Here is a 14769-nt window from a genome sequence, read left to right as displayed (position 1 = left end):
AGGAAGTTTACTACTTAGTTATGAGAAATTCATGCTAGAGTTAAATAGAGTTGACAGTGAATAATTAAATATATCAGGGGCAACATGAAACTGAGTCAGGATGAAAATATCATAGAACCACAGTGACTGGCATGGACCAAGTAGTAATTAAATATTGCAGGCCCATGTCTGGGCATCCTGGTCAGCGTCACTCTCAAAGTAAAAACACAAGAGTGGTGGTGAGGTTTGTTAGAGTGTAGGTTACGTAAGCTTCTTATAGAGGTAATGTAAATGGCTATTTCATATTGGGGGGGAACCGAGAATTTTTATAGCTTTAATAGATAAGATGGTAGAATCAACATGGGTAATTTCAGAATTATATTGCATAGAATTTCTGACATGTTTCTGACAAATGAGTCAACAGTGCAGTCAAGCAATAAGGAAAGCAAGTTGAATCCTTGACTGCATAGTGGGAGGTATAACCCGGAGAGATTCTGTCTATGCATAGTGACTAAATTCTAAAGAGACATTTACCAATTATTCATTCATTTATTCATTAAAAGAAATCGCTATGGAATGATATTTGTGTTAGAATGGAAATCTCCAAAGATTACAAATTAATCTACCTTAGAAATAAAAGCAGTGATAGACTAGACACTCTGTGTACTAAACGTTGAATTGCATTTGCTATGCAATGTTCCTTAACATTTATTTTTTGTATTGATTCACAGAATTTTACTGCACATTTTTCTTTCATAATGTTGAAGAATGAAACACTTGTGACAGTATTCATTCTCTCTGGTCTCTCCTCTAACCCAACCCTTCAGCTTCCTCTCTTTCTCCTCTGCTTCTTCATCTATATAGTAACTTTGCTGGGAAATCTTATGATCATTGAGTTGATAAGAATAACTCCAGGTCTGCATACACCAATGTACTTCTTCCTTATGAACCTATCACTTGTAGATGTCCTTTATTCATCATCTATAACACCCAACATCATGGCCAACATTCTCTCAGAAAAGAAGACAATCTCTATAACTGCTTGTGCAATACAAATGTTCCTCTTCATCGATCTGGTGAGCTCAGAAGCCATGTTACTTGCTGTGATGGCCTATGACCGATATGTAGCCATATGTAAACCGCTGTATTATACAGTCATCGTGAACAAAGTGACATGTATCCGATGTGTTTGTTCCGTATACACAGCAGGATGTATCAATTCCTTAATCCATACATGTGCTGCATTCACCCTACCGTTCTGTCGGTCTAATAACATCAACCATTTCTACTGTGATATTAACCCCATATTAAAACTCTCGTGTAAAGATACATATGTCAATGAGCTTCTTGCATATGTTGTAGCTGGTTCAATTGAAGTAGGATCTTTTGTCTGTATATTGATATCATACACCTACATTATCTTTACTTTGTTTAAGATAGGATCTTCAAGAAGTAGGATCAAGTCTTTATCCACGTGTGTCTCTCACTTTACTTGTGTAGCTTTATTCTACTGCCCAGCCTTCTTTATGTACTTGCGACCGAATTCTGCTTATGCAGTAGATCAGGACTGGATGGTGTCAGTGTTCTATACAGTGATAACACCGATGTTGAATCCTATGATCTATAGCTTAAGAAATGAAGATGTGAAACAAGCTCTGGTAAAATTCAAATTTACCAGTATTCTTAATATATTTAGGATACACTGAAGTAGGGTAAAGAGAATAAGCAGTGTCGTGTGAGGTTAAAATCCCACATGCCTAGTAATTCCTTTCTCAGAGGTCTTTTGGGCTGTCCCCATATAGTTCTGCATGCATGGCTGGAATATAGAGCTTCAAATCCCCTGCATAGACATATAGGGGGAGACTTATAAAAACCTGTGCAGAGGAAAAGTTGCTGAGTTGGCCATAGCAACCAATCAGATTGCTTCTATAATTTTTCAGAAGCCTTTTCAAAAATTAAAGAAGCAATCTGATTGGTAGCTATGGACAACTCAGAAATGTTTCCTCTGGACAGGTTTTGATAAATCTCCCCAAGTGTATGGATAGTTCTGAGAAGCACTGCGGGGGGAGATTGATCATAACCTGTCCAGAGGAAAAGTTGCTGATTTGCCCATAGTAACCAATCCGATTGCCTTTTTCATTTTTGAAAAGGCCACTAAAAAAATGAAAGAACCAAATTGATGGTCACACCTGACCAAGTTGTTGGCGGTGCAGTCACTGCTGTAATCCACCACCTTTAGGTAACTAATGGGGTATGCCCAGCCAAGTATGTGCATACCCAGTCGCCATTACTTCTCTAAAAAGACGAAGGAGTGAAGGAAAGGGTGGGTCACTGCATGCAGTTGTCAGTGGGCAGGACTGAACCATTTTTAACCTTAAAGAGGCACTGTCATTGTTAAAAACTTTTCATATATTGCAGGACTCATTGTAATATGAAATTTCACATTATACACCTGTTAAAAAAAATGAACATTTTCACCTGAAATTCAAGCTCAAAATAGCCACCACTAGGGGTCGCCTGTCTTTTAGCCAGACAGACTAGTCTAGATTTTACAGCATACTGGATACTGGCCATAAAGCATACCGGTATCCAGTATAGGAGATTTCTATTGTGTATTTAAAACTACAGATAAAGGATGTGTGGACATGCTGGGAGCTGTAGTTTAAAAAAAGCTGGAGGCAACACTGCTCTAACACAGTTATTTACAAACATTGCAGCTTATGTTGTTACTAAACTACAACTCCCAGCATGCTGAAATAGTCAAAGCTTTCTCGGACTCCTGAATGACAAAGAAGTTGATCAGACATTCAGGAGTCTGTGAAAGATGAATGACACACATAGTGACAGCTATGCTGATTAGCATTCAGCTTTACTAGGAGAAGATAAAACAGATAGAACATGTATTCATAAAAATGCTGTACTTTTATCTAAAAAATCCTTGCACTAATTTTATAAAGATCTATTCTTATATTTATACATTTTATCCTGTTATGAATTCACCATAATGTCTTCTGATTACTGCAGGCAAGCTCCAAGTATCTTCCTCTGACACATGACACGGCATAAAACCAGAGAGGAAAGGGTTACAGAGTAGAGAGTACTGATTGGCTGACTGCACAGGCTTGCTCCTGTGAGGGAGACAGACTGACACGCCCCCTCCAGCCTGCACAATGAAAAAGTAACTCACTAGCAGATAAATGCTTATATCTCTGGACATATAGGTTGAGACATATAAAAATTATATGCACATGATCAGGATTGGGTCCTGAGTAACATATCACTTTTTTTTTTGCACTGACAGGTACGCTTTAATGGCCAGGTTGTTTTTTTTATTTATTTTTTTATTTGACATGTGTCTCTTTAAATCGTAATAACTTTAGAACACTTTTTCTGAGCGGAGCAATTCTGAGATTGTTTTTTCGTGACATTTTGTACTTCATATAAGTGGTGCATTTTTGTTGACACATGCAGCATTTTTTGTGGAAAAACTCCAAAATATTGTGAAAAACTGGAACATTTTCAGTTACAGCTGTAACTTTTTATCCAATGCCATTGAATGAGGGCTTATTTTTTGCAGGACAAGCTGTAATTTTTATTGGTATTTTTGTGATACATGCTACCTGTTGATCTTTTATATTCCGCTATTTGCACCAAAATTGGTGAATTTTGTGCTTTTTTGTTGTTGTTTTTTCATGCCGTTGACCGTGTAGCATAATTTACATTATAGCTTTATAGTAAATGTTATTGTGGACATGGCAATACCTAGTATGTATATGAGTTGTGCTTTTTTATGATAATACAGGGCTTTTATTTGGAAAGGGGCATTTATTTTCTTTTTCTTTTTTTTTACACTTTATAACTTTTATTGAAGAACCTTTTATCATTTTTTTTTCTCTTTTTACAGGTTACACTATGCTGCAATACATTTGTACTGCAGCACAGTATGACCTGATGAGCTGCAGACACTACAGCCTGTGCGATCCAGCCTATAGCTGGATCTCACAGGCTTCCGTAGCAGGCAGACAGGAGGCTATGATCTGGCCCACTGCTGCCATAGTAACCAACGGCAACCCACGATTGTATTGCGGCGCTGCCGTTGGTGAACAGGGGGAGCACCCTCCCCCTGTCAACACCATAGATGCCGTGATCAGGATTGATCACAAATCTATGGGGTTAATGCTGCCAGGACCGCAGCTGTGGCGGGACCCGTATGTGATTGACAGCCGGGTCCCATCAGGAGGTATGCATACGTCCCAGCGGGCGAACATGTCGAGTGCTGGGACATATGCATACGTCCTAAAGTGGGAAGGTGTTAATCTGCGATGTTCCAACATGCATTAACTCATTCTTACACACGTTGGACCAGTGAGATGGTCAGCTATTGGAGTCAATATTACTTTTAGCTCAGGCAGCTACAGACACATGTGTGCTTAGAACTTTCAAAGAGGCAACTAGATTTGTCAGCAGGGACAACAGCGGAATAGTGTTGAGCGCGAATATTCAAAATGCTAATTTTTATCGCTAATATTGGCACTTCACGATTTCGGCAATATTTAGAATGTAGCACTATATATTCGTAATGACAAATTTTCATTTTTTTGCCCTTCAAAGTACACATCACAATGATGTGTACTGTGTAAAAAAAAATTGTGATCATCCCTCCCTACTTCCAGCTTGCGGTCCAAAGAAGGCTCTAATATCATTTACTGTGTGAGTCGGTGTGGTACGCGAATATTTTGTATATGCGAATATTTGCGAATATCGGGACTTCCAGAGGACATTGATCCCTCCCTTCCTTTATCTAGTGGGCCAATGAGAAGGATGCAAATACAGTTAGTTGTTAGAGGTTAGCAACATCCCTAGCAACCAATAGTAAAGTTGCCCACCCCTTCACTATATAAGATTCTTCTCAGCGTTTTATTGCAGTTTCATGTGGTTGTGTGAGGAGATTGGATACTGTCTGTGCTGTGCTTTTTTTTAAAAAGCAAATCAAATTATATACTAAATTGATAGTTAGACTTAGATAGGGTAGGTTAGTTTAGCAGATAGGTTCGAGTGTAGACTATACCCTACACTTCTCTTCTGAGCCCTGTAGTGTACCTGCAGAGCACTTTACATCCACATATGGGGTATTTCCTTACTCAGAAGAAATGGGGTTACAAATTTTGGGGAGCTTTTTTCCTATTACCCCTTGTGAAAAGGAAAAATTTGGGGGAACAGCAACATCTTTGTAAAAAAAACTCACATTTTTCATTTTCACGTCCAACTTGAACAAAAATTCATCAAACACCTGTGGGGTGTTAAGGCTCACTATACCCCTTGTTATGTTCCATTAGGGGTGTAGTTTCCAAAATGGGGTCACATGTGTTATTTTTTTTTTGCGTTTATGTCAGAACTGCTGTGCAAATGGCGGTGCAAATCACCAATTTAGGCCTCAAATACACATGGTGCGCTCTCACTCCTGAGCCCTGTTGTGCACCCGCAGAGCACTTTACGTCCACATATGGGGTTTTTCCTTACTCAGGAGAAATTGCTTTACAAATTTTTGGGGTCTTTTACTCTTTTTACCTTTTACTTCTGAAAATGAAAGGTAAGGGGCAACACCAGCATGTTAGTGTTTTTTTTATTTTTTTTTACACTAATATGCTGGTGTAGACCCTAACGTTTTCTTTTTATAAGGGGTAAAAGGAGAAAAAGCCCCACAAAATTTGTAACACAATTTCTCCCGAGTACGGAAATACCCCATATTGTCACGATGCCGGCTGGCAGGTGGTGGATCCTCTGTGCCAGAGAGGGATTGGCGTGGACCGTGCTAGAGGATCGGTTCTAAGTCACTACTGGTTTTCACCAGAGCCCGCCGCAAAGCGGGATGGTCTTGCTGCGGCGGTAGTGACCAGGTCGTATCCCCTAGCAACGGCTCAACCTCTCTGGCTGCTGAAGATAGGCGCGGTACAAGGGAGTAGACAGAAGCAAGGTCGGACGTAGCAGAAGGTCGGGGCAGGCAGCAAGGATCGTAGTCAGGGGCAACGGCAGAAGGTCTGGAATCACAGGCAAGGAACACACAAGGAACGCTTTCACTGGCACTAGGGCAACAAGATCCGGCGAGGGAGTGAAGGGGAAGTGAGGTGATATAGGGAAGTGCACAGGTGTAAACACTAATTGGAACCACTGCACCAATCAGCGGTGCAGTGGCCCTTTAAATCGCAAAGACCCGGCGCGCGCGCGCCCTAGGGAGCGGGGCCGCGCGCGCCGGGACAGAACTGACGGGGAGCGAGTCAGGTACGGGAGCCGGGGTGCGCATCGCGAGCGGGCGCTACCCGCATCGCGAATCGCATCCCGGCCGGAGGTGGTAACGCAGCGCCCCGGGTCCGTGGAACCGACCGGGGCGCTGCAGTGAGGGAAGTGTAGCGAGCGCTCCGGGGAGGAGCGGGGACCCGGAGCGCTCGGCGTAACAGTACCCCCCCCCTTGGGTCTCCCCCTCTTCTTGGGGCCTGAGAACCTGAGGATCAGACTTTTGTCCAGGATATTGTCCTCAGGTTCCCAGGACCTCTCTTCTGGACCACAACCCTCCCAATCCACTAAAAAAAAAGTTTTTCCTCTGACTTTTTTAGAAGCCAAGATCTCTTTGACAGAGAAGATGTCCGAGGAGCCGGAAACAGGAGTGGGAGGAACAGATTTAGGAGAAAAACGGTTGAGGATGAGAGGTTTAAGAAGAGAGACGTGAAAGGCATTAGGGATACGAAGAGAAGGAGGAAGAAGAAGTTTGTAAGAGACAGGATTAATTTGACACAAAACTTTAAAAGGACCAAGATAGCGTGGTCCCAACTTATAGCTCGGGACACGGAAACGGACATATTTAGCGGAGAGCCATACCTTGTCTCCAGGGGAAAAAATGGGAGGAGCTCTTCTTTTCTTATCTGCGAATCTCTTCATGCGAGAAGAAGCCTGTAAGAGAGAATTTTGGGTCTCTTTCCATATGGTGGAAAGATCACGAGAAATTTCATCCACAGCGGGCAGACCAGAGGGCAAGGGGGTAGGGAGGGGGGGAAGAGGGTGACGGCCGTACACCACGAAAAACGGAGATTTGGAGGAAGATTCAGAGATTCTGAAATTATACGAGAATTCGGCCCAAGGTAGAAGATCTGCCCAGTCATCCTGGCGGGAGGAAACAAAATGTCGTAAATAGTCACCCAAGATCTGGTTAATTCTCTCTACTTGTCCATTGGATTGAGGATGGTATGCAGAAGAAAAATTTAATTTAATCTTGAGTTGTTTACAGAGAGCCCTCCAGAATTTAGACACAAATTGGACGCCTCTATCCGAGACGATCTGTGTAGGCAACCCGTGAAGACGAAAAATGTGTACAAAAAATTGTTTAGCCAACTGAGGCGCTGAAGGAAGACCAGGAAGAGGGATGAAATGTGCCATTTTGGAGAATCGATCAACGACCACCCAAATAACAGTGTTGCCATGGGATGGGGGTAAGTCAGTAATAAAATCCATACCAATCAGAGACCAAGGTTGTTCGGGGACAGGTAGAGGATGAAGAAAACCAGCGGGCTTCTGGCGAGGAGTCTTATCCCGGGCACAGATAGTGCAGGCTCGCACAAAGTCCACCACATCAGTCTCTAGAGTCGGCCACCAATAGAAGCGAGAGATGAGTTGCACAGATTTCTTAATGCCCGCATGACCTGCGAGATGGGAGGAGTGACCCCATTTGAGGATCCCAAGGCGTTGGCGTGGAGAAACAAAGGTCTTTCCTGGAGGAGTTTGCCTGATGGAGGCTGGAGAAGTGGAAATCAGGCAGTCAGGAGGAATGATGTGTTGAGGAGGGAGTTCAATTTCAGAGGCATCTGAGGAACGAGAGAGAGCATCGGCCCTAATGTTCTTATCAGCAGGCCGAAAGTGAATTTCAAAATTAAATCGGGCAAAGAACAGAGACCACCTGGCCTGACGAGGATTCAGCCGTTGGGCAGACTGGAGGTAGGAGAGGTTCTTGTGATCGGTGTAAATAATAACTGGAAATCTTGATCCCTCCAGCAGATGCCTCCATTCCTCAAGTGCTAATTTAATGGCTAGAAGCTCTCGATCCCCGATGGAGTAGTTCCTCTCCGCCGGAGAGAAGGTCCTGGAAAAAAAACCACAAGTAACAGCATGCCCGGAAGAGTTTTTTTGTAGAAGGACAGCTCCAGCTCCCACTGAGGAGGCATCAACCTCCAATAGGAAGGGTTTAGAAGGGTCAGGTCTGGAGAGCACGGGAGCCGAAGAAAAGGCAGACTTGAGTCGTTTAAAGGCGTCTTCCGCTTGAGGAGGCCAAGACTTGGGATCGGCATTTTTTTTTGTTAAAGCCACAATAGGAGCCACAATGGTAGAAAAATGTGGAATAAATTGCCTGTAATAATTGGCGAACCCCAAAAAACGTTGGATGGCACGGAGTCCGGAGGGGCGTGGCCAATCTAAGACGGCAGAGAGTTTATCTGGGTCCATTTGTAGTCCCTGGCCAGAGACCAAGTATCCTAGAAAAGGAAGAGATTGGCATTCAAACAGACATTTCTCTATTTTGGCATAGAGTTGATTATCACGAAGTCTCAGAAGAACCATACGGACATGCTGGCGGTGTTCTTCAAGATTGGCAGAAAAAATCAGGATATCGTCCAGATATACAACAACACAGGAGTATAGGAGATCACGAAAAATTTCATTAACAAAGTCTTGGAAGACGGCAGGGGCGTTGCATAGACCAAAGGGCATGACCAGATACTCAAAGTGTCCATCTCTGGTGTTAAATGCCGTTTTCCATTCATCCCCCTCTCTGATGCGGATGAGATTATAAGCACCTCTTAAGTCCAGTTTGGTAAAAATATGGGCACCTTGGAGACGATCAAAGAGTTCAGAGATGAGGGGTAGGGGGTAGCGGTTCTTAACCGTGATTTTATTAAGACCGCGGTAGTCAATGCAAGGACGTAGAGAGCCATCTTTTTTGGACACAAAGAAAAATCCGGCTCCGGCAGGAGAGGAGGATTTACGGATAAAGCCCTTTTTTAAATTTTCTTGGACGTATTCAGACATGGCAAGAGTCTCTGGGACGGACAGAGGATAGATTCTGCCCCGGGGTGGAGTAGTGCCCGGGAGGAGGTCAATGGGACAATCATAAGGCCTGTGAGGAGGTAGAGTCTCAGCTTGTTTTTTGCAAAAAACGTCCGCAAAGTCCATATAGGCCTTAGGGAGACCGGTTACATGAGGAAGCACAGGGACACGGCAAGGTTTACTGGGAACCGGTTTTAAGCAGTCCTTGGAACAAGAGGGCCCCCAACTCTTGATCTCCCCAGTGGACCAATCCAGGATTGGGGAATGGAGTTGAAGCCAGGGAAGTCCAAGAAGGATTTCAGAAGTGCAATTGGGGAGGACCAACAGTTCAATCCTCTCGTGATGAGATCCGATGCGCATTAGAAGGGGCTCCGTGCGGAAACGTATAGTACAGTCTAATCTTTCATTGTTTACACAATTGATGTAGAGGGGTCTGGCGAGACTGGTCACCGGGATGTTGAACCTGTTGACGAGAGAGGCCAAGATAAAATTTCCTGCAGATCCAGAGTCCAAGAAGGCCACAGCAGAGAAGGAGAAGGCAGAGGCAGACATCCGCACAGGCACAGTAAGACGTGGAGAAGCAGAGTAGACATCAAGGACTGTCTCACCTTTGTGCGGAGTCAGCGGACGTCTTTCCAGGCGGGGAGGACGGATAGGACAATCCTTCAGGAAGTGTTCGGTACTAGCACAGTACAGGCAGAGATTCTCCATGCGGCGTCGTGTCCTCTCTTGGGGTGTCAGGCGAGACCGGTCGACCTGCATAGCCTCCACGGCGGAAGGCACAGGAACAGGTTGCAGGGGACCAGAGGAGAGAGGAGCCGGGGAGAAGAAACGCCTCGTGCGAACAGAGTCCATATCCTGGCGGAGCTCCTGACGCCGTTCGGAAAAACGCATGTCAATGCGAGTGGCAAGATGGATGAGTTCATGTAGGTTAGCAGGGATTTCTCGTGCGGCCAGAACATCTTTAATGTTGCTGGATAGGCCTTTTTTAAAGGTCGCGCAGAGTGCCTCATTATTCCAGGATAATTCTGAAGCAAGGGTACGGAACTGTACGGCATACTCGCCAACGGAAGAATTACCCTGGACCAGGTTCAACAGGGCAGTCTCAGCAGAAGAGGCTCGGGCAGGTTCCTCAAAGACACTTCGAATTTCCGAGAAGAAGGAGTGTACAGAGGCAGTGACGGGGTCATTGCGGTCCCAGAGCGGTGTGGCCCAAGCCAGGGCTTTTCCAGACAGCAGGCTGACTACGAAAGCCACCTTAGACCTTTCAGTGGGGAACTGGTCCGACATCATCTCCAAGTGTAATGAACATTGGGAAAGAAAGCCACGGCAAAACTTAGAGTCCCCATCAAATTTATCCGGCAAGGATAGTCGTATTCCAGAAGCGGCCACTCGCTGCGGAGGAGGTACAGGAGCTGGCGGAGGAGATGATTGCTGGAGCTGTGGTAGTAACTGTTGTAGCATAACAGTCAGTTGAGACAGCTGTTGGCCTTGTTGCGCAATCTGTTGTGACTGCTGGGCGACCACCGTGGTGAGGTCAGCGACAACTGGCAGAGGAACTTCAGCGGGATCCATGGCCGGATCTACTGTCACGATGCCGGCTGGCAGGTGGTGGATCCTCTGTGCCAGAGAGGGATTGGCGTGGACCGTGCTAGAGGATCGGTTCTAAGTCACTACTGGTTTTCACCAGAGCCCGCCGCAAAGCGGGATGGTCTTGCTGCGGCGGTAGTGACCAGGTCGTATCCCCTAGCAACGGCTCAACCTCTCTGGCTGCTGAAGATAGGCGCGGTACAAGGGAGTAGACAGAAGCAAGGTCGGACGTAGCAGAAGGTCGGGGCAGGCAGCAAGGATCGTAGTCAGGGGCAACGGCAGAAGGTCTGGAATCACAGGCAAGGAACACACAAGGAACGCTTTCACTGGCACTAGGGCAACAAGATCCGGCGAGGGAGTGAAGGGGAAGTGAGGTGATATAGGGAAGTGCACAGGTGTAAACACTAATTGGAACCACTGCACCAATCAGCGGTGCAGTGGCCCTTTAAATCGCAAAGACCCGGCGCGCGCGCGCCCTAGGGAGCGGGGCCGCGCGCGCCGGGACAGAACTGACGGGGAGCGAGTCAGGTACGGGAGCCGGGGTGCGCATCGCGAGCGGGCGCTACCCGCATCGCGAATCGCATCCCGGCCGGAGGTGGTAACGCAGCGCCCCGGGTCCGTGGAACCGACCGGGGCGCTGCAGTGAGGGAAGTGTAGCGAGCGCTCCGGGGAGGAGCGGGGACCCGGAGCGCTCGGCGTAACACATATGTGGCACTAAACTGTTGGCTTGAAATACGACAGGGCCCCACAGTGAGAGAGCGCCATGCGCATTTGAGGCCTAAATTAGGGATTTGCATAGGGACGGACTCGGATGCAAGCATTACAATTGCCTCCGCCACCAAAAATGCCTTATGGCAGTCTTTCCCAAACAGGGTGCCTCCAGCCGTTGCAAAACTCCCAGCATGCCTGGAAAGTCAATGTCTGACCGTCAATACTGGGAGTTGTTGTTTTGCAACAGCTGGAGGCTCTGTTTTGGAAGCAGTGCCGTCCGAGATATTTTAAATCTTATAGGGGGGGGGGTGTAACAGTGTAAGGTTGTGGGTCTGTGTTGTGTATTGTAGTATAGTGTTTTTAGGGTACATTCACACAGGCGTGGGTTCACAGCGAGTTTCCCGCTGGGAGATTGAGCTGCGGGAGAAAATTTGACGCATCTCAAACTTGCAGCGGAAAATTCACTGAAAACCCCCATCCATGTGAATGTACCCTGTGGGAAGAGTGTGGGGGGGGGGGGGGGGCGCAAACCTCCACTGTTCCAAAACTACAACTCCCAGCATGCACTCACAGATAATGCATGCTGGAAATTGTAGTTACGCAACAGCTGGAGGCACACTGGTTGGGAAACACTGAGTTAGGTAACAGACTAAGTGTTTCCGTGCTAGTATGCCTCCAGCTGTTACAAAACTAAAACTCCCAGCATGCACGGTCTGTCGGTACATGCTTTGAGTTGTAGTTTTGCAACAGCTGAAGGCATACTGGTGCGTAATGGCTGGCAAGGATGACAAGCTGTATGCTTTTTTGCTTGCACACTGACAGGTACATTAAGCGCATGAAAGAAAGAAATGAGTACTGGATAGCCCACAATTTTAGACCTATGGTATAAAGCCAGAATGGGGGAGTTTTTTTCACCTTCCAAGAAGAAGGATAAATTGGATTTTTTATAGGGGGAAGCTACAGAGACAGCTTGCCACAGCTCTCTCCACCAAATACCTGCTGAACAGGGGTCCACTCTTCACTATGTCAATGTTCCACACCCACTTCTAGCACTATTCCTGCAAGAGGCAGAAGCAGCAGCAACAGCAGTGGCATCTTCAAAGTTTTTACATTTAGTATTTAACCCTGACATGAATCGTTCACTACCATCTAAATACAGAAAAATACTTTTTTATGCGTATTGTATTGCAATTTTTTGCTCTCATAAGTGCATACCGCATACGTACATCTAAGTAGTGTACTATTTTGTACCTGTTAATCTGTCAAAGGCCTACATACTGTGAAAGGATAGCCAAAAGTAATCTGCTGCTGTTCTCGACAAATACTGTTTTAACCCCTTAAGGACCGGGGTTTTTTCTGTTTTTTCACCTCTTTCAATTTTGCACCTAAAAATCCATATGATTGGTTATTTTTTGCGCCACCAATTCTACTTTGTAATGACGTCAGTCATTTTGCCCAAAAATCTACGGTGAAACGGAAAAAAAAATCATTGTGAGACAAAATTGAAAAAAAAAAAACGCAGTTTTGTAAATTTTGGGGGCTTCCATTTCTACATAGTACATTTTTTCCGTAAAAATGACATATTATCTTTATTCTGTAGGTTCATACGATTAAAATGATACCCTACTTATATAGGTTTGATTTTGTTGTACTTCTGGAAAAAATCATAACTTCATGCAGGAAAATTAATACGTTTAAAATTGTCATCTTCTGACCCCTATAACTTTTAAATTTTTCCGCATATGGGGCGGTATGAGGGCTCATTTTTTGCGCCGTGATCTGAAGTTTTTAACGGTACCATTTTTGCATTGATAGAACTTATTGATATTCATTTTTTCATGATATAATAAGTGACCAAAAATGCACTATTTTGGACTTTGGAATTTTTTTGCGCGTACGCCATTCACCGTGCGGTTTAATTAACAATATATTTTTTATAATTCGGACATTTCCGCACGCGGCGATACCATATATGTTTATTTTTATTTACGCTGTGGTTTTTTTTCTGGGAAAAGGGGGGTGATTCAAACTTTTAATAGGGGAGGGGTTAAATGATCTTTATTCACTTTTTTTTTTCACTTTTTTTTGCAGTGTTCTAGCTCCCATAGGGACCTATAACACTGCACACACTGATCTTTTACATTGACCACTGGTTTCTCATAGGAAACCAGTGATCAATGATTCTGCCGCTTGACTGCTCATGCATGGATCTCAGGCACTGAGCAGTCATTCAGCGATCGGACAGCGAGGAGGGAGGTAGGGACCCTCCTGCTGTCCTGTAAGCTGTTCGGGATGCCGCAATTTCGCCGCGGCTATCCCGAACAGCCCACTGAGCTAACCGGCATGGTTTCACTTTCACTTTAGACTAAAGGGTTAATTGATCGCGGTGCCGCGCACTATTAGCCACGGGTCCCGGCCGTTGTTAGAGGCTGGGCCCGACCCGCTATGACTGGCCCCGCGTTATAGATCGGGAGCGGACACATGACGTTCCAGTACGTCATGTGTCCTTAAGGGGTTAAGAGTAGTGAAGCGTATTGTACTGCCCTCATATACACACTAAGTATGTCAGGCAGAGAAGTGCCAGGACGTGCACAGAGGAGTGGCAGAGGCCTAAATCCTTCAGGCAAAAGTTGCAGCAGACTAGAGACCAGTGGCAGCAGGAGTCGCAGCAAGAGGCCTGAGCTCCCGTTATCAGCTAGCGGTTGTGTCTCGACCAGCAACCCATCTCCCGTCGTCGATTGGTTAACACGTTCATCCACTTCATCACAAATCACATCTGACACCCCCAGTCAACAGTCGCTATATTCCTCAGACACAACCCTCAGTTGACATGGTACGGGAGCAGTCCCTCTCCTCCCATTGCCTCTGTCCTATGCTGTTCCCTCTCCTACAGAAGTATCTTATGCTGTGGGTTCAGCTCCACTATTCACTGAGTAAGATCTAATAGAGGACAGTCAGCAGCTACTGCCTAGCCAAGAAGGGGGGGAGACATGTGCCACTTCCTCCACTAGGCGGGCAAGTAGTGATGAGGAGAGTGAGGTGGGAGGCGGTGTTGCCAGGGTTCAGGGCCCTGAAGCAGACACTGTTGAGGAACCTGAGGAGGACATCAGTGACGTGCAGACACAACTCGATGATGAAGCTGATCGCAATTGGGAGCCGGGTGCAGAAGGGACTTTATCATCATCAGGAGAAGAGAGTTGCAGGTTGCCTGTGAGGCAGCAGCTGAGCCAACAAGATGGTAGCATGGTTGGCAGTCAGCGTGGTGGAAGACGTTGAAATTCCGGAGCCAAACGTGCCCGGGGGAGACCACCTGCTTCGCGGCAGCCTACCTATCAGGGTGGTAGTGGAACAGGGGTTCCTGGAGACGGCGGCAGTAGCAGTCAATTAGTGCAGACTGTTGGT

At 45.7% G+C, this 14769-nt stretch overlaps 1 protein-coding gene across 1 annotated transcript; it reads left to right on the top strand.

Annotated features, from left to right (window-relative positions):
- Nucleotides 1-737: 737 nt before the first annotated feature.
- On the top strand, nt 738-10187 carry LOC130368632 (olfactory receptor 5B12-like; the record flags this gene model as incomplete). The annotated part of the gene is made up of 2 exons (XM_056572573.1): nt 738-1637; nt 10179-10187. Coding segments are annotated over exons 1-2 (909 nt in total), but the record flags the coding sequence as incomplete, so codon positions are not given.
- Between the last annotated feature and the right edge of the window lie 4582 nt (nt 10188-14769).

Source organism: Hyla sarda, chromosome 4 (assembly GCF_029499605.1).
Source record: "Hyla sarda isolate aHylSar1 chromosome 4, aHylSar1.hap1, whole genome shotgun sequence".
Taxonomy (NCBI): Eukaryota; Metazoa; Chordata; class Amphibia; order Anura; family Hylidae; genus Hyla; species Hyla sarda.
Note: the sequence above shows the minus strand (reverse complement) of the source record. Positions and strands in the feature narration are given on the sequence as shown.